Source organism: Corylus avellana, chromosome ca10 (assembly GCF_901000735.1).
Source record: "Corylus avellana chromosome ca10, CavTom2PMs-1.0".
NCBI lineage: Eukaryota > Viridiplantae > Streptophyta > Magnoliopsida > Fagales > Betulaceae > Corylus > Corylus avellana.
This window is the reverse complement of record NC_081550.1, coordinates 21,104,939-21,124,167: the sequence shown is the minus strand read 5'-3', so window position 1 is coordinate 21,124,167 and position 19,229 is coordinate 21,104,939. Positions and strand designations below refer to the sequence as shown.

The following is a 19,229-nucleotide window of genomic DNA, read 5'->3' as shown; positions in this document are numbered from 1 at the left end:
TAAGTCACCGATAATAAGCCAAGTTAGAAACCCGATGAAGTATGAGGCCACTATCCTACTAATCGACACGTGGATGGTTGAAAATTGTGCGTACGACCATATATTTCTCTCTAATAAAGTAATAAATGTGACTTTGTTTTTTTTTTAAGATAGCAAAGCTGACTCAGCCCTAAGACTTTTCAAAAGGATAAACCCTTGAACTTCTTATAAAAAAAACATAAAAATGAATGAACGAATGAATGAACAACAAAACACGTGTCAACACGTGTAGAAGCAGGGGCGAAATTGGCAGTGGGGTCGCGGGGGAAACTGCTAAACCAAAAAAAGTAAAAACGGTGTCGTGTCGCTCTGTTTTTCAGAGCTCCTGCATTATAAATACGTGGCTCGGGATGCGGAGAACTTACACCTTAACACCATAATACGTGTTGTTCCCTCCTCGTGAAACTCCACCGCCACAATCTTTGTGTTTTCCTTCTTTTGTTTTTCAAAGATTTTTTTTTTTTTTTTTGGTTCTCTCCAAAAATCGTGGTAAAAGAACCAAACTTGGGGGTTCATCTTGTTTGTTTTTGTTCATTAGCAAAAAATATTGTTCTGGGTTTAGGATTCTGTGGATCAAAATGTGTGGAATTCTTGCTGTTCTTGGCTGCTCTGATGACTCTCAGGCCAAAAGGGTTCGCGTGCTTGAGCTTTCCCGCAGGCAAATTTATATTCCTTAACTATGTCTCTTTGTGTCTTATTTATTTATTTATTTTTGGGTTGGTTGGTCTTATCATTTCTACAGTATTGGTTCTTTTAAGATAAACATAACAGAAAAGTAGTTGGTTCTTCCAACGAATTTTTAGAGATTTAATGATATCCAGAGAAAAATGTTAAGGTTGTCTGTATCTTAAAGTGTTCAGTATTTTATTTCTTTGACGCAAGACTTTGTTTGGTATTGAGAGTTCCATTTGCTTAGGCAATCTCCTCTGAATTTCTGTGTCATTTTATATTATATGGGGAAACATAAAATATTGGTATTATATGGGGGAAGAAGGAAAGATAAGGGGACAAAAATGAAGAAGAAAAGACCCCATCATTATCTTATTTTGATTTTTTTTTTAAAAAAAAACGTATCATTAGATGGATTTGGTATCGAATGAACAAATCTCGTACTCCATTAACGTTTCGTGATTATGGGCACCTATAATATTAAAATATTTATTGGGATAAGCATTTAATTATGTTAATCATGTGGGATGTGGGTCCATGACATGGTAAAAAATGGCTATCTTGCACAATTGACTTAAGAAACTGCAGTTTGAAACGTCGTCGGTTTTGATGTTTATAGATTGAAGCACCGTGGTCCTGACTGGAGTGGTATCTACCAACATGGTGATTGTTACTTGGCTCATCAACGGCTAGCCATTATCGATCCTGCTTCCGGTGATCAACCTCTCTTCAATGAGGACAAGGCAATCGTTGTAACGGTAGGCCATATTTCTATGACTTTTATATATGACACTCATATTCAATCACCAACTTTTGCCTTTCTAATTAAACTCTCGTTTTCAGGATCTTTAAGTTTTGTTTGCATTAGATAAACAGGGGAGGATGAATTCAAATAGTTTTTTTTATTTATTTTTATTTTTATTTTTTATTTGGTTGGATTTGTGTTGAACATCAGGTGAATGGAGAGATTTACAACCATGAAGAGCTGAGGAAGAGTTTGCCGCATCACAAGTTTCGAACCGGGAGTGATTGTGATGTTATTGCCCACCTGGTGGGTCATCTTAGCACACATCTTTCGTTTCTAATTGATAGTTCTTCTTCAACCAATAACATGTCTTTCTTTTAATCTTTTTGTAGTACGAGGAGTATGGGGAAAATTTTGTGGACATGTTGGACGGTATGTTTTCTTTTGTGCTGCTGGATACCCGTGACAACAGCTTCATTGTCGCCCGTGATGCGATTGGGATCACTTCCCTTTATATTGGATGGGGTCTTGATGGTAATGTTTCAGAGAATCCTGCTTTTCTTAACTTTTAAGTTAAAGTCATACTTTTTATGTGTAGTGACAAACGCACTCTTAACCTTGTCGTGTTTATTACTCAGGCTCGATTTGGATATCATCGGAGCTCAAAGGATTGCATGATGACTGTGAACATTTCGAGTCATTTCCACCTGGTCACTTGTACTCGAGCAAGGAAGGTGGACTAAAGCGTTGGTATAATCCTATTTGGTTCTCTGAGGCTATTCCATCAACCCCATATGATCCCCTTGTGCTAAGGAGGGCTTTTGAAAACGTAAGGTTCAAGATTTTGGGTTATAAAAAGCTAAAAGATCCAATGGGAACTTTTGTATCTTTGACTTATCAAGTTAATATGCGCAGGCTGTGATCAAACGGCTGATGACCGATGTGCCTTTCGGTGTTCTGCTGTCCGGCGGCCTTGATTCATCACTTGTTGCCTCTATCACTGCTCGCTACTTGTCTGGCACAAAGGCTGCCAAGCAATGGGGAGCACAGCTCCATTCTTTTTGTGTGGGGCTAGAGGTGAGTTTTATAAATTTTCATAAAGTGCGATTTTGCGGCCCAAAACTGCGTTTTTAAACTAAATTGCAGAAAATATATATATTAGTGTGAGAATTTAAAAAATTGCAATATGAAAACTAGTTTGTCCTTTTGTGAGAGCAGGGTTCACCTGATCTGAAGGCTGGAAAAGAAGTTGCAGATTATTTGGGTACAGTTCATCATGAATTTCACTTCAGCGTTCAGGTAATATACAGAATTTAGTATTTTAAGCTCAGGAGCTTAGGTGTTGTTTAATAAATATCCAAAAAATGTAAGACTTTTTTGTCTTTTGAATTGTGACAGGATGGCATTGATGCCATAGAAGAAGTTATATACCATGTTGAAACATATGATGTTACAACAATAAGAGCAAGCACCCCTATGTTTCTTATGGCACGTAAAATTAAATCACTGGGGGTGAAGATGGTGATTTCTGGTGAAGGTTCTGATGAGATTTTTGGTGGGTATTTGTACTTCCACAAGGCCCCCAATAAGGAAGAGTTCCACCGCGAAACATGCCGAAAGGTGCCATAATCTTTTTCTATGCATAGATTGCTCTGATATATTTATATATATATAGGCTGGTATAACGAGAGATAATATGTATGATGTTCTATTCTTGTATGCAGATTAAGGCACTCCACAAGTATGACTGCCTTAGAGCAAACAAATCAACATCTGCATGGGGATTGGAAGCTCGAGTCCCCTTTTTGGACAAAGAATTCATTAATGTTGCAATGGCTATTGATCCAGAGTGGAAAATGGTATTGGAATTGACATTCAACAAATTGGGTTTGGATGCTTTTCAAGATTACACTGGTTTCTCACCATGCTTTTCAATCCATTTCAGATAAAGCCAGAAGAAGGGCACATGGAGAAATGGGTTCTAAGGAAGGCCTTCGATGATGAGGAGCATCCCTATCTGCCAAAGGTATTGCATATAATAATAATAATTAAGTTTCTACCTTAATTATCTGTGTGGTATGCGTACATAGCTAGATAACGTGTCCATTTCGATGCCCTGCAGCACATTCTGTACAGGCAGAAAGAACAATTCAGTGATGGAGTTGGCTATAGCTGGATTGATGGCCTCAAAGCCCATGCTGCTATGCATGTAATTAACTATATATCGCCTGCTTTCTGTTACTTCTTAATTATAAGATTGCCGTGGGTGATGATTAGTGCTCAATTTATACTTTCAGGTGACTAACAAGATGATGCTCAATGCTGAACACATTTACCCCCAAAACACTCCCACCACAAAGGAAGCCTACTACTACAGGATGATTTTTGAACGTTTTTTCCCCCAGGTGATTAAATCAAAAAAATAAAATAAAATTCTTTAGCCAGCAGACAAGGGACATTTTCACCCATCTGTGTGGATATATTACATTCAGAATTTGACTTGGTTACCCGAGGCAAGGCCCGATAAGGATTTATAGCAATATTACACGCCCAAGCCCGAATTGTTAGCAATTTGGGTAGGTAATGCAAGAGACCCCCATATGGGACTTATTTGCGCAAATAAATTTTAGACTGTTCGGCTACCTATTCGGATAAGTGGGTCTCTATTCCAATTTGACAAGGTCTTGGGCGCCTTGTCGAGTGGTAACCCGAGACAAAGTCTTAGGTGCCTTGTGAAGTACTTACTCAAGTCAAGGTCTTAGGTTTTGCAAAAAATTTCCCCCCATTTGTGTGGATTAGATTGAGAATCTGACTTGGTTATGCTATTTCCATCACCATTTGGTTTTGCAGAACTCAGCCAGGCTAAGTGTCCCAGGTGGAGCAAGTGTAGCCTGCAGCACAGCCAAAGCTGTTGAGTGGGATGCTTCATGGTCCAACAATCTTGATCCTTCTGGCAGGGCTGCTTTAGGAGTCCATCTTTCAGCTTATGACGACCAGGTGCCCTCTGTCAGCACTGGGATGCCACAGATTATTGATAATGTGCCTTTGAAGATGGAAGTTAGCACTCCAGGAGTTACAATCCAAAGCTAGCATGCCTGATGTAGGACACAGTCTTTTAAACCCCTGCTGGTGTAAAAGGGAGTACATAATATTAAGAAAGTACTCCTATGGTGTTTTAAAGATGGATGTGTCATCAAAATGTTGTACATTTTCTAGTACATGGTTTAGAAGTGTGTTATCAATATGAACTGTTTCTAATAAAATTTGGGAAATCAATTCCTTCTTTCATCTTCCATGTGTGAAGATCATCGGTTCCATATATCAGTCATTGCCGGAAATCACTTTGAAGTTTGAAAGTGAATAACATGAAGTGTTTTGGTTAGGAGCAGACAAATGAATCATTTTTCTCATGTGGGCTTTTCATCAAGTCTACCCTATAGGCTATAGTGCAGAACTCAGTGAAGGTAGACAAAAAGGTAAAAGAATGAGCCTATTTGTTTAAGAAAGAGGCCAGTTCGATCAGGATTTTGGGCTTAAAAGTGGAACCATCTTGAAGCCCCGCAGGGTTGGTCCTATATTCTTTTAATTATTTGCGCAAAAACCAAAAAGCAAGAAATAAAATGTGGCTGCTGGGATTCGAGCCCAGGTCTCCACGGCCACAACGTGGAATTCTTACCACTAAACTACAGCCACTTCATGTAGCTGTACTCCCTACATTATTTTTGTTCTATTGTACGAGTGTGGAGCTCACTTCCCATCACCTTCAACTGGGATACTTAGTCAGCTTTGTCTTCCATAAAACTAGTAGCCCCCTAAGGTTTCCATCTTAGCAACCCAACCATAAAGTCTCAATATGATACTAAATGATATAAATTTCACATAGAATTCACCTTGAAAAAAACTCGTTCACAAGGAAAGGATGTTTAAGAATTTATGTACACATGATTAAAATAACACTCATTCAATGTGAGACAACTAAGATTGTAACACATTTTTTGTTAATACAATTGCACATCAATCCTGTTTTTGGTAGGAATGACACAAGTAAAATGCCAAATCACCACTTATTCAAAAAATTTAGACCGATAAAATATAACAAATTTAATCATTTCATTCGAACTTTAACATAGAACATGAATTACCCCTTTGGGTAAGCAATGAAAGAGATATAAGTTACAATATCCAACAATGAAATGAGTGGCCTTATTTCTTGATTCCCAACAATATGCATTACTTTACATGAGAAAGAGGTGTAACTTTGCAACTCTCTCATCAAACATATCACAAAAATTAAAACTATTGGGCTAGCTAGTATCCAACAATCCAAACTCAAGAGAACAAAGTCGTATAGAATAGTTGGTTCCAAGTATCAGGCAATCCAGGAAGGCACCAATGGCTACAATCGGCGGACCGGGTGGGGTTTGCCCGCTGCTCGGGGCTCAAATCGCCACTATAAATGGAAGGGTGGCCGTCTTTCCGCAGCTCCGACAGCATGGTTATGTCTAACAAATATGCAGGGCTCCTCATGTCCCTTAGCACTGTATCCACCACCCTCATTTGGTCAGGGTATCCTCCTGGGTATGTTGTTCCACTCATTGGTGCCGTTTCACCATAGCAATTCTTTGATGTCGTTGTCGTCGCGCCCACACTCCATTCATTTGGGCTGTCAAGGTCAATCACCCACATATTAATTGCATAACTCAGATGAGGAGTACCAGAACATGATTCTCTATCAAGATTTACTGTCGTCATATTTAATAGTATAAATGAACTGATTATATTAGATGGATATTTTTGTCTTTTTACTTTTTGAATTGACAAAAATACCTCTCAATATAACTAACTGGATATTATTCCGTTCAAATGAACTGGAAAAAATCCTAATTCTCAAATCTGTTGACATGCTATTCAAAAAAATTAAATGATATAACATCATTTATACAGTTAGATACGACAACGTTAAATTTTGACCATGAAATAACTCTTTTCTAGCTATTTCAGTTTTTTGTTTTCCAAATTGAATTAGAAAATTTTTTTTAATTGTCTATTAAACTATAAAATATCTTCAAAATACGTGATTTTTACGTCATGAAATTAACAAATGACATGCATTTCAAAGTTAAATGTGGAAAACTTTGTCCAACGTTTCTTCAGAATGGTAAAGCAAGTTTGTCTTCATTCAGCATGGCGAGTGTTTCATCCCACCGACAAAAACAGTTGTTTTTATCAATTTGTTTATTTCACTTTATTTATTTTCTCTTATCCCCGGACAAAACAAGCACATGCAATTACCGACACTTACATTTTCTTTTAAGAATGTCAGTTCCCTTTCCCATCTTCGGCATCCAAAGGGTTCTAAAAGATTTGTGAGTAAATGAAGAAAACGATTCTTCAAATAAGTTATCTTGGCACGTAATTTAAAAAAAAAAAATGCTACCGTTTCTTTTAGTGTTTTCTTAATCATACATGAATAATAGAATATTATTTTTTACAAAAATATAAAGAACTGGAGTGATAAGTTTTTTTTTTTTTTTACTTTTTTAGAAAACAAAATCCATTTAAGATCAGGAGAATACTATAAGAACATCACAAAGAATTGTAGAATTTCTCATTTAAAAATTTTAAACCTACACAGTTAAATATTATAAAATTTAATCTAGATTATAAAATGGTTCATGTTTTGTATATGACAGAACTAATCATTTAAGAAGTGTAGACTTCAAGTTTTCTGTCCCAAGACAAATTTTCCTCTTAATTAAGTGGGATGGAATTTCTCCAATTTAGCTTCTTAAATTGACATTTATCTTTAGAATATGTAATTCTTATTAAATCTATATTTTCTAAAAACTTATATCAATTTAATACACTTAGTTAAAAGAAACTTTGTCCAAATCACATGGCTCCTAACACTAGTTTCGTTAGAACCTTCACTAGATGATTTTGAACCACATGAATTTCCAGAATTCAAGCATATATTGGTATTCAATTTGAGCCGAGCTTATATCAGCCCAACTCGCAACCCTATAAACAGCTCACATTGGAGGGAATTTTTTGGTGCTTGGAGCTAGCAGCCTAGCAGTCCAACAGACAATAATGAAGCCTAGAATTTCACCCAACGCAATTATTAGAGAGAGAGAGAGAGCACCCACTTGTAGTGTGTCGGAGATATGGACAGAAAGAAGACTCTGGTTTTGCTGGTGTCAATGTTGGTGTCAACCCAATTGGCCCATGTCCTAAGTCCCTTGTCCAAGGCAGCCAAACGATCCATGTCTTGGTAATATTTCCCTCCTGATTCCATGTAATCCCACCTGCAAATTATCACCAAAAACCTCTCTATTCAAACTGCATATAATCTGCAAACAAAATTGCTTAGAGATTATTATTAATTTGGGCTAAACGTGAGAGAGTCTATATAAGGTTCATTTATTCTAGGCGGTATACTTTGTTCGGGCAATTTGAGCCATAAAAACTTTCTCACATTTCTATCCTAATTACTAAAATCAAAACAGCGAGAGTAAGAAAGGCCAACCCTTGGAGAGATCCTTTGTGGGTCCACCAGTGGCCGGTGTTAAAAGATAGCACATCAACGCCCCCCCATGCCCTGGCATTACCAGATATTTCCTCCAGCCTTAGGACCCTCCTTCCTTGTTCCATATCAATGTCAACCAGATATGGAGCTTTGTAAAATGATATGGACACGCCATAGTCCTGCAACATTGCAACAGTTGATACAACTTTTGGATTTTAGGAAAGAAAAAAAAAAACAAAAAACAGAGGATGGTGTGTTGCAGTCACCACCAACAAACCAAAAATAAAGCTGACAGCTTTTTTGGGTCCCTCGAGATATTTCCCGACTGGTTTTGTGCTATAAAAAAAGAACCAAATTGTAGCCCTATAGGTTAAACCCAGTGACTCATGGCAAAAATGACTAGTGGGCCGTGGCTAGCAGAGAGCCACAAGATATTTTTTGCCTTTTTTTTTTTTTTTGTTGAAATTTGGTAAAGTCGTAAAAGTAGATGATACTACTGTAAAATCATTGAGAGAAAAGAGAGAGTGGACAGTGACACTGACCAAGAACTTAAAGGTTGAAAGGGGATCACCCCTGATGCTTTGTATTTGGGTTGTAGGCGCTGCAGCTGAGATCATGCAAACCAAAGACTCCCATTGATTCCGGCCAAGCGAATCACCAACAAACATCACAGTCTTCCCTCTCATTCTCAGCAAAAACTCAAGCCCATTGAACCTACCATGAATATGCTACAATAAAAGTCATAAAAATGTACGAGGATATCACTTTGATATGAGAAAAAAGAAGCAATTTTTACCTTGGGAGCTCACAGTTGAGGGGCTTCCATCGATATTTAAGGTATTCGGAGTCCGGCCGACCAAACATTTGACAGTTGAACTCAGAGTCTATGACTGTTGGACAGTTACCAGATTGGTAGGCTGGGTATGTGTCATCACGGACCCAATTGCCGGCAAACAATGCACAGGTGCTTTGGTTTGCTTGGATCATGGGCCGAGTGTGTTGGTGGTTGTTGTGGTGGTGTTTCAAGCTCATTAGGATGGCTGAGGAAGCTATGTGGGATTGAACCAGAAGTAGACATAGAATTGTTAAACATGACCCAAAGGAACAAGAACAAGAAGAAGATTGACAAGAAAGAAGAACCATTGCAGAGGCTAATAGGGAGGAAAGGAAAGGAAAAGCAAAAGCAAAAAGAGAGAGACAGAGAGAGAGAAGGAGGGAGAGGGACTCTATGTATTAACTATGCATTATAAAAGAGTGGGGGGTTTTGGTTATGTGCTGTCCAATAAAATTGTGGGGTTTTTGTTTTGTTTTGTTTTATTTATTTATTTTTTTTCTAATGGGGTTTTTGTTTTGTTGTGTGCATGTGAAGGTAGCTGATGGGTTCACGTGAGTTAAGTAGATTTATGACTCCTGGGGCTGGCGGTGGGCTTGTGATTTTGATATGGACCTTTTGACAGTATAAAGAGACTTAGGGTTCTTCCTTAATGGGGAGTGGTTAATTTGTCTTCTAGTGTTTTTAATTCTTAAAACTATTGATGTATTTAATTAGATAGATGAAACTTTTAGAACATAATTCATTAATTTTATATTAAATTTAAAGGATGTGTCAAAAATTATGAATAGCCTAATTTAGATTGTGTTGAAGCATGAATATGAATTATATAAGTCAACTCATTTAATTAAACGGATAAGATCAATCAATCTTAGCTCAACAATTTCATGTCGACTTCAAGTATTGTGACAAAAATTGCCGGTCATATGAATTCATGCATCACGGGACCTTTGACTCCCTGTTTTATGTAAATATTGTGGTTGTAATCGTTTATGTCGATTTATAAGTTTTAGTTGCTTCGAAATCAGAGCAGATTAACAGTGACGGAACATGATTCCCGACATGCATTATTAATCAGCCTGCTCTATAAACAATGGGAGGATAATCCGGCTATAGGAACTTTTTATTAGCAAAAGTTATGGAAGCCTTACAATCCTAAGAATCTCTCTCTCCTAAAGGAGGCTCTTCCACAATCTTAATCATAAACAATTTTGGGTCTTTAAACTTTATTACCCAATTAACCAATTGAAACCAATAAGTACTAATAGGGTCCCTTTAATGCACAATTACTTAGATTAATGTAAGTCTTTCTGAGGGTGTTGATTTCATGGGAGAGAATCTGGTATGTGAGGGTGCACTGTGCACACTATTATGTTGTAGTCACCCATCACAAACCATTTTAGAAATCAATTTAAATAGGAAACCCAGTTGAATTTTTGGTCTTGTTCACAACAGTTTTGAATGAGTGATAGAGGAGATTTTCTTGAAGTGGTTAAGCAAACAGGTTTAGAAAATGAGAAAAAAAAAAGAAGAAGAAGGTGGGGGATGGATACATGAAGAGGAAGCCAGTTGGGATATGGGGCCATGAATGTTGACCATCGTGTTACTATTTGATGAAGTCATCCCACTTGGAGCAATGGCCATTTGTTTGGCGCCCCAAAGTTTGATTCCCAACTCTTATCATTTAAAAAAAGAAGAATGAAGAATGCTTGCAGCATGTAAGAAAGGCAGGTTTTCCTCCTTTTTATCAATGTAGGCAATCGTTCAAAGCAAATGTTCTTTGCTTTCCTTCACCCACAACCACAGAACATCATTCTCTTCTGCTCTTTTTTTTTTTTTTAAGGGAAAAATGTAAAATTAATTCTTGTGGTTTAGTTGATTTATAATTAGCTCTATGTGGTATCAAAATGAACTCAAAGATTCTTGAAGTACGTCAAAAAAAAACAATTTAGTCCATACAGTCAAATTCCATCAACTTATTTAATAGATTTCGTTAGTGTGACATTAACTTAAATATGATAAGGATCACAATTTGAATAGCTCTAACGTTTCACTCTATTAGAATCGGTTAAGTCATTGAACGAAATTTGACTATAGGGACTAAATTATTTTTTTGGTATACCTTAAGAACATTTGAGTTTATTTTGATATCACAAAAAGTTAATTGCAAATAAGGTAAACTATAGGGACCGATTTTACATTTTTCCCTCTTTTTAAGCAAGAAAAATGTTAGAAATCACTATCTAATTTGTTGATAGGGCCGGCTCCTCCTGTTAGGAAAAAAAGAAGAAAAGACTAAACAATTATTAATATTACCACGTTAATAAAGTAAGATAACAATGAAATAAAAGTGTAATTCTTAGTTACTATTTTAGTAAAGATCTTGTGGAAGTATCATGAACTGATATCTATTGGCATCATCATGATAATCATCATTAGCCTCCTATTACATAAATATGAGGTGCTCCTTCTCTAATCCCTAGTTGGATCTATGTAAATCATGTTGGATTGTAAAGTACTCCATAAAGTAGAATTCAAAACCCCATATGGGCTGTCAAATACAGAGCTATGAATGAATGAGGGGGTGTCTGTGACTTTATGGACTAAAATTCAAACAAAGCACTCCCCTACATAAAACCAATGATGGTGGTCATTATATAGAAGACAACTTCAACAAGCACACATAATCGAAATACCGAATCGACGGGAACGATTGAGGGAAGGTTATTATAAAAGATAGCCTATACCCAAATAAAAAAAAAAAAAACTTTTGGTCTCGTCTCAAAACTGTGACATGTATATTTCGTTATACACCGTGACACCGACCTTTTTTTTTTTTTTTTTTTTTTTTTTTGATACTTCTCATTGGGGTAAAACTGTTCCAAGAAGGAAAAGTATTATACATTATCAAACGAAAGCATTGTGGCATTTAAGGCTGTGGAAGTGGTAAAGTGGGACCTGAGTGGTAGACATGTAACATGGCATGACAAAAGTGTGCCTCATTTAGCACCCAAAGGAGAAAATAAATAAGCAAAGCACCAATAAATGGCCTCATTTATGTATGGTGGGGGTGTGGGGAAGTGGGATTTCAGCTGCTGCTTTTCAGTAGCAGGACTTTCAACTTTCAAGCCGAGACGTGTGACGGATAGCTTTACGTGTGTCGGATGAGAAATCTTTTGGAATTCACATAACATTTCACAAGATTTGGAGCTTGGCAAGTTGGCCGTATGCTTTAATCTTTATTATACTCATAAACAAAATATTCCAACCAATCATATTTGAAATGCTGGCAGCCTTCTTAGATTGTCGCATTCTAAATATGTGAAAATGGTTTTCCATGTTGATAACATCTTAGACTTTTTAGAGAAACGCTACACCTCATTCTCCTCACTATTTTTTAACTATTTTTTTAGGTTTACATGTGAATCCTACATATTCAATGGTAGATTTAAAACAAATATGTATGGAGATGGTTGAGAGATGATTTAAAACAAATCAATGGCATTTTTCTTATTTTTTCTGGCTCCCTAAAATTACTTCTTACTTTGAGGAAAAAATATCATATTTTTCCAAACTAAGGTTCCACTTTCATTCTTTCATTTAAAAATGTTTCTATTTATTTATTTATTTTATTTATGAATTTCTTTATTCTTTCTCCGACATCTAAATATTTGAAAATTTGTATACGGTCATTTTTTAAAATTTGTCTTTAATAAGAAAGAATGAAAAATTTTGTGGGTTTGGGGCTTTCATGCGTGAGAGAATGAAAGACAGAAAGAGAAGAAGAGGAAAGAAGAAATGGGGAAAAGGAAAACAAAAATGCATTTTGGTGAGTGGGGTTTTACTCAATAGGTAGCCGGATGAGAATGCTCTTAAAATTGTGTCAATTGGTGAGTGGATATGCATTTTACATTCTCCTAATTAACCTAGTGTTTGGGTGAACGACAGTTCAAGTACTCATGTTTATTCGTGTGTTAATACAGTATAATCACTTAATGAACAAAGTTATTGTGTCATTTAACTTATGAAAAACACACTTTTTTTAATAGAATTTTCCTCAACTCTTCTAATGCTATAAAAGAAAAAGTACGTGATTCTTACATGTTTAAAAGGCACATGACTATTTTATATCCTGAGTTGGAAGAATTTCTTCTAACTCAATTTGAAGAAAATTTTTGTCCGCTTGTAATTAGTTGTGCATATCGCCTCAAAGATAGCATCCTCAAACACAGTAATTTTGGCAACAATTGAAGAGGAACTTTGTGAGTCAAATAACATCCCCCATCCAAGGTAGCATAAGAGACAGGAAGGCACCTAGACATGTGACTTCAAAAAAAGCCTAAAACTTTTTTTTTTTTTTTTAATTAAAAGAGGGGGGAGGGGCGACCAGTGTAGATTTCCCCCCCTGGGCGTGACCATAGGGGCCCCCCCTCGCCATGGAATGTCCGGTTTGAGCCATAGCTACTGCCTAAGCGGCGAGCCCGTCACCACAGCCCCACAAAGGTGCGAGTTGGTAAAGCCCAGTGTTGAGCACGCACTACTACCGCAAGCGGGTTCGAACTCGTGCCCCTGGAGGGGGGGATTTACCCGGCTGCTTTACCATCTCGACTACCACCTTGGTGGTAGCCTAAAACTTTTTATTACCATCATATTAGCCTTCACCCAAGAATGACAAATGTCAAACCTTTCTAGAAATTTTCCCTTTGTTGATACCCTCAAATCTATCTTCCATTATTAATCATATACCTCTTACAAATTTGATTTTTTTCGTGAATGATTTTGATTTTTTTCGTGAATGATTGGTTGAAAGAGGGTCTTGACAATAGATCGTAAAAATACATGCTACCCAAATCTTCTATTTGCTTCAAAAATTCGTGAGAGCTGGAAAAATTCCACTTTTTTTTACGTATATATTCCATATCTTTGAAGACAACATAACACAATAATAAAGCACACATTGGTGTCTTTGAAGACAGTTGACATCAAGCATACCAATCAACTTCGAAGACATAGGAAGCGTACCTTAATCCCTCATCTCAAGTAAAGAGCAAAAGCTCCTTTTAACTTGCAGAGAAGCCTAAAGGTTTTTCTGCATTTCAAGCACAAAGTTGCAACAGATGGTAGAGTGAAAACAGACCGTAAATTCCATTGATTTCAACTTTGTAAATCATAACTTTGCACAAAGCCAAAACCAAGCAAAGAACACAGAGAGAAGTGGGAGCAACCAGCGGTTGCCCTATTTTGCATTCAGCCAACTTGTGTTCTATGCAGAAACTAACAAAACAATATTGTAGCCTTAAAAGCAACACAAAGACTTAAAATGCTGTTAGTATATACATGTATTTTACAATGAGAAGCAGCGAGAGTTTGCCAAGAAGAAAATGGAAAATGGAACTTCGTGAAGAAATCTGCCAAGGAGACGAAGGGTAGAGAGATGTCGCCATGTCAAAGGTGATGATGCATAAGATGACAATCTATCTTAATATGCTTAGTGTGTTCACAAAAGACTAATTGTGAGCAATCTGAGTAGCACTCTTGTTGTCACAATACATATGAATGGGGTCAGATAAAGAGACACCCATGTTAACAAGTAACCAATGCAACCAAACTATCTTAATAGTGGTAGAGGCCAGGGCACGATACTCAACCTCAGCAGAGGAGCGAGCAACAATAGATTACTACTATCTTTTCCAGAGAATGAGAGATTAGCCTAGAAAAACACATAAACTAGTCGTGAACTTGTAGTTCGTAGGATCTCTAGCCCAATCAGGATTAGAGCAAGCACGAAGTACCAAAGCTAATGTAGAAGGAAGTGATATACTCTGATGTAGAGTTTCCCAAAGCTAGCATAAGATGCGGAGAACAACAACCAAACTGACTAACATAAGATGCACAATAGTGAGAAACCAAACTGACTAACAATGTGAACAGCATAGCAATAACAGGTTACAGGTTGAGTAATGGTGAGATAAACCAAACAGCCAACAATGATGCGGTATAGAGTTGGATCCACGAATGGAACTCCATCTGAAGGAGTATAGTGGACATTGAGCTCAACAGAAGTCTCAACACTTCAAGAGTTAACTGAGATGAGCTCTCTGGATGACCACTGCTACATATTTGGACTGAGAGAGAAGATAGCCTTTGGGAGAAGAAGTTACCTCGATGCCAAGAAAATACCGCAAGAGTCCCAAATCCTTCATTTCAAACTAGTGGTGCAGCTCTAATTTCAATAATGCAATCCCATCTGTGTCATCTCCAAACAGGATTATGTCATCAACATAAAGGAGAAGAATGTGGCCAGCTAAGGTGGAACGACCAAACAATGCAGAATCATGATCACTATAACAAAACCAAGTGAACAAAAAACATTAGAGAACTTCTCAAATCAGGCCTGAGGAGCATGTTTGAGATCATACAAAGCCTTATGTAGTCTAAATACCTCCCAAAGATTATGGAAAACACCAGGGGGTAGAGAAATATAAACTTCTTCATTGACATCCTCATTTATAAAAGCATTTTTGATATCCATTTGTGAGAGGTTCCTCGGGTTAATAGAAGCTACTGCAATCAAGGTGCAAACACATGTCATCTTAGCAATGGATGCAAATGTCTCCTCGTAATCAAAACCAAACCTCTGGGTGAACCCCTTTGCAATCAAACGAGCATGCAATCTTTAACCAAAGCCATCAGACTTGGTCTTGATTTTGTAGACCCAACGAAGGAGGAAGAGGCACCAAATCCCACGTGCTAGTCTTATGCAAAGCAAAGAGAGCTAGAATATCCAACAAGTGGAAAGAAAAGGAATGAAATTTCATGCGCGAATAAACAAGAGAAAGCACGGCAAGAGCTAGAATATTCTGCAGTGTGTTGAGTTATTTACCAGGAAAAAAAATAGGAAAAAGATATTACAGTAGCTGTAAGATAATGGAAGATCGATCAAAGGGATAATTATTATTAACATTATCAGCTATATTCCACAAATAAGGAACCATTACATTTCTACTCCAAAACTGTGCACCAAGAAAAACTAATGGTTAGCTTTATTGCTATATCTCCGATTCTCCTTAGTATACATTAAAAGTTATTTTACCATGTTTTCTATACAAAAAAGAATCCGCGCATCTCACAAAGCAAAAACAACAATCTTCTAGGCACTGAGGCACACTAGAATGAGTTTCCACTTCGCTGCGCTTTTTTTTTTTTTATCTTTTTTAATTTTTTTTTTTTTTTATGCAAGTACTTCACTGTGATTTAGATCAATCAGATTCTGCTATTTGATACCTTCCGTCTGTAGCACAGAAATCTGAATTACTGCCTTTTTCTTCCTCCATCTTCAATCAAGCACCCTCTATTGGTTTCAGTAAGATATGGCTGGTCCCCTCCTCTGGACAAGAAGCCAGTCAAAATACCTTGTTTAAGAATTAAAAATAAATAAATAAATACCAGATAAGAAAGGAAAAAGGAAAGGACAGTGATGGAAGAAGTGACTTGTTCATATGGGAAAATACCATGACAAATGTATCATCAACTGGGTTGTTGCAACCATACCCGTTGTTGCCTGTAGTACTAACAAAAATCACCAGAGTCAGTGACACAACCACAAATTTAAATACTGAGCAGGATTCAAGAAGTAATGCCAAATGTTTAAGCAGTTAATGCACGAGGAAAGCATGATCAATCAGGTAGGAGAGAAGTTGCTCATTTCTGGAGGACCAGAAACCAAACCTAAACAAGTTACATTTGGAGAATGAAATTCCGACTTGAAAGAGTATAGTTTTCGACAACACATCAAGCTAGCACCCATTAGAAACTAATACAAAAGAAACTCATATGTCCACCAAACTAATGAAGTAGGCACTAGGCAACATGGCATGATCTTTGGGGTTCAAGGCGAAAAGGAGAGTCTGTTTGTGACCCAATCGGGGAAATGACGTTCAAAGGCCCCAGAAAAAAGGTGCTTTTTTTTTTTTTTGCTTTGGAGTACTGAATAGTCAACTCTGGAGTTAATAAGACCAGTGTGTTGTATATGAAGCAAAGGGTGGACTGGATTGGAGGAACTATAATAGTCTATTACTATTATAGTTTTCCTCCCTCTCCAGATCTTTTTATTTTTTATTTTTCTTTTTTATGACAGGAAAACCCTAGTCATGTACCTACCCTTGAAGGATAAACCTCGGACTCGTCTAACGTACACCTACCATACATATTGGTTAAATTTAGCTTTGCCAAGGGTGTGGCCCCAAGGAGTTGTTTGCACCCAAAGGGATTTGAACCTTATACTTGATGGTTATGCCACCAAAGTCCAAGGCCTTCACCACATAGCTTAGCTCACCATTTGTTTAACTCATACACAAAAGTCACAATAGAAAACATAATATCAAAATAAACAATAATTTCCAACAACTAATGATTTTTACAAAACATCAATTTCAGGTAATTTGGAAAACCCCAAATTAACAAATTCTACTTACCACGTGTGCAAACGGCACCAATATCCACAAGTTTCTTCGTACTCCTTAAAGATTCTAACTCGTTCCTATTCAAGAATGCACCTAAGCGGATCACAACACCTAATTTCTCCCTATAACATATTCTCTAAAAGTCCGTTTCTCTCATTTAATCTAAATCTCCCTTACATCAGATTCGTTTGATGCATTAGAATACTAATCTCAATCTCGAATACAAAACATCAACTTGGAAACATTCATCTACAAAATCCCTTAATTTCACCCAAAATTAAGACCCTATATGCTCGTTATACTCAATTCAGCCACACTCATTCATTATTGCACGTTCATACATGCAATTCAATTCTTTAATTACACAATAGAGCCATCAACTTGAAGCGATTAGAATTCATAGATCAAAATCCCCAATTTCCATGTATACGTAGGCCAACCACTTGGGGTTGTGGCTCCAGATTTGAGATACAGGCACTGAGTTTGATTGTTCTTGAAGATACAATAATCATAAGCTCATACATTGTTCTATTATTTTTTCATTTCATAAGCATAGGAAGTAAGAGGTTAGACATACATTAATAGTCCCTGTTCTGCAATTCTGCTCTCATCAATTTGTTCTGTTTGATATACTTCAGAGACAGCACTGAACACATCCAAATTAGTACAATCTTCATTTTCATAGGCAAGATCACGCTGGGTTCCTGCAAAACAGAATATTTTCAGTAATTCAATGAATTACTTCCTTTTGTATAACATGCATGAAGGGTAAGAAATATACCTCTTGTTGGACTTGATTCTTCTGAAGGGTTCTTTATTAGGAGTTTCTGGCACATGACAGTATCCGGGAAATTCAGGAAAGTAAAATCCAAAAAATGCAACCTCTCAGAATCTGTCATCTTCGTAAACCCAAATGAAGTAGTCCACGTGTTCAGTACACTAGAAATTGCGGGCAAAATCAGCCTCTCAACTCCTAATTCGGTGAGCTTCTGAAGAAAAAGAAAGTGGAAAACAACAGTGAGAAACTACTAATTAAGTCAATTTTCTGGATTCATTCAGCCAAAAAGAGAACGAGGAAGGATTATTTGTCCTTTCACTTGGGGTCAATCTTAACCCATTAACCCACTCCCTTAAGTGGACACAACAAACACAGCACAACAACTTTTCATAGGCTACAAGTGGTTTGAATGGAAAATCAATTATTATGAAACGTCAATTGGATATTCTATATGATGCAACCATCCAACCATCGATACTTTCAGTTTATAAAAATCATAAACTGGGAAAAGCAAAGCTCATTATGATCATCAATCATTTTGGGAACCCCTTTAACATTCTGTATTAATAGGATATATTTGCACTGATAAGAAGGGTGTTGTTTGTCCATTTGTTCCAAATTTTTCTGTCACAGGGTAGAGAAGATTAGTAGCTAGTAAGGCTTATAACCTTGAATTCATGAGTCAAATCCTGTCTCCACAACAAGAAACCAAACATCCGTAGTACACCATATGATGAATATAGCTGTACGAAGGAAACCACTAACCAACAAAGAAAAACCACCACAAACAAGATAGTACTAATGCTCAGATGGTTTTAACCATTAAGTTTTAAACATTTACGAAAAAAAAGAAAGTGCATTAGAGTATTTTTTTTAATATTCCAATGTTAGAACCAATATTGTTTTAATCAGCATTGAACATCACAAGAAGTCCTTAGTGATTAGAATGCAAAATCAAACTCGCAAATTTAAGTCATTCATAATTATAGTGGCATTATAATATCTCACAAACTGAGTGCAATATATGAGAGGCATGTAAGTAGTTGATTTACCAATTACTGATATTGCTACAACGAAACAATGAATCAATAATTTACTTTTAACCATGGTTTTCGTTGGTCAGCCTTATGGCCCTTATTTTAATGGATGGAGCAGAATGGAGCAGAATCACTCCA

The 19,229-nt window shown here is 36.8% G+C and overlaps 3 protein-coding genes and 1 non-coding gene across 4 annotated transcripts in view; 1 reads left to right on the top strand and 3 right to left on the bottom strand.

Annotated features, from left to right (window-relative positions):
• The first annotated feature begins 410 nt into the window (after window positions 1–410).
• On the top strand, window positions 411–4,741 carry LOC132163714 (asparagine synthetase [glutamine-hydrolyzing] 1). The gene is made up of 13 exons (XM_059574085.1): window positions 411–697; window positions 1,328–1,466; window positions 1,664–1,759; window positions 1,846–1,987; window positions 2,092–2,282; window positions 2,369–2,530; window positions 2,672–2,752; window positions 2,852–3,073; window positions 3,178–3,312; window positions 3,399–3,479; window positions 3,576–3,662; window positions 3,751–3,858; window positions 4,304–4,741. Exons 1-13 carry the CDS (start codon window positions 618–620, stop codon window positions 4,541–4,543), a joined length of 1,764 nt encoding a protein of 587 aa, XP_059430068.1. The 5' UTR covers window positions 411–617; the 3' UTR covers window positions 4,544–4,741.
• Window positions 4,742–5,074: 333 nt separating this feature from the next.
• TRNAH-GUG (transfer RNA histidin (anticodon GUG)) lies at window positions 5,075–5,146 on the bottom strand. The gene has a single exon. It is a non-coding gene; the product is annotated as a tRNA-His (tRNA).
• A 395-nt stretch (window positions 5,147–5,541) lies between these two features.
• On the bottom strand, window positions 5,542–9,228 carry LOC132164287 (protein PMR5-like). The gene is made up of 5 exons (XM_059574772.1): window positions 8,779–9,228; window positions 8,525–8,696; window positions 7,983–8,161; window positions 7,603–7,761; window positions 5,542–6,116 (listed from the first exon to the last, which is right to left on the bottom strand). Exons 1-5 carry the CDS (start codon window positions 9,123–9,125, stop codon window positions 5,783–5,785), a joined length of 1,191 nt encoding a protein of 396 aa, XP_059430755.1. The 5' UTR covers window positions 9,126–9,228; the 3' UTR covers window positions 5,542–5,782.
• A 6,829-nt stretch (window positions 9,229–16,057) lies between these two features.
• LOC132163159 (uncharacterized) overlaps window positions 16,058–19,229 on the bottom strand; it is an 11,105-nt gene continuing 7,933 nt past the window's right edge. Inside the window, exons 6-10 of the mRNA XM_059573346.1 lie at window positions 18,764–18,797; window positions 18,058–18,265; window positions 17,854–17,980; window positions 16,326–16,383; window positions 16,058–16,201 (exon numbers count right to left, since the gene is read on the bottom strand). Coding sequence (XP_059429329.1) covers window positions 16,175–16,201; window positions 16,326–16,383; window positions 17,854–17,980; window positions 18,058–18,265; window positions 18,764–18,797 — 454 coding nt within the window. The 3' untranslated portion in view covers window positions 16,058–16,174. The remainder of the gene's footprint in view (window positions 16,202–16,325; window positions 16,384–17,853; window positions 17,981–18,057; window positions 18,266–18,763; window positions 18,798–19,229) is intronic.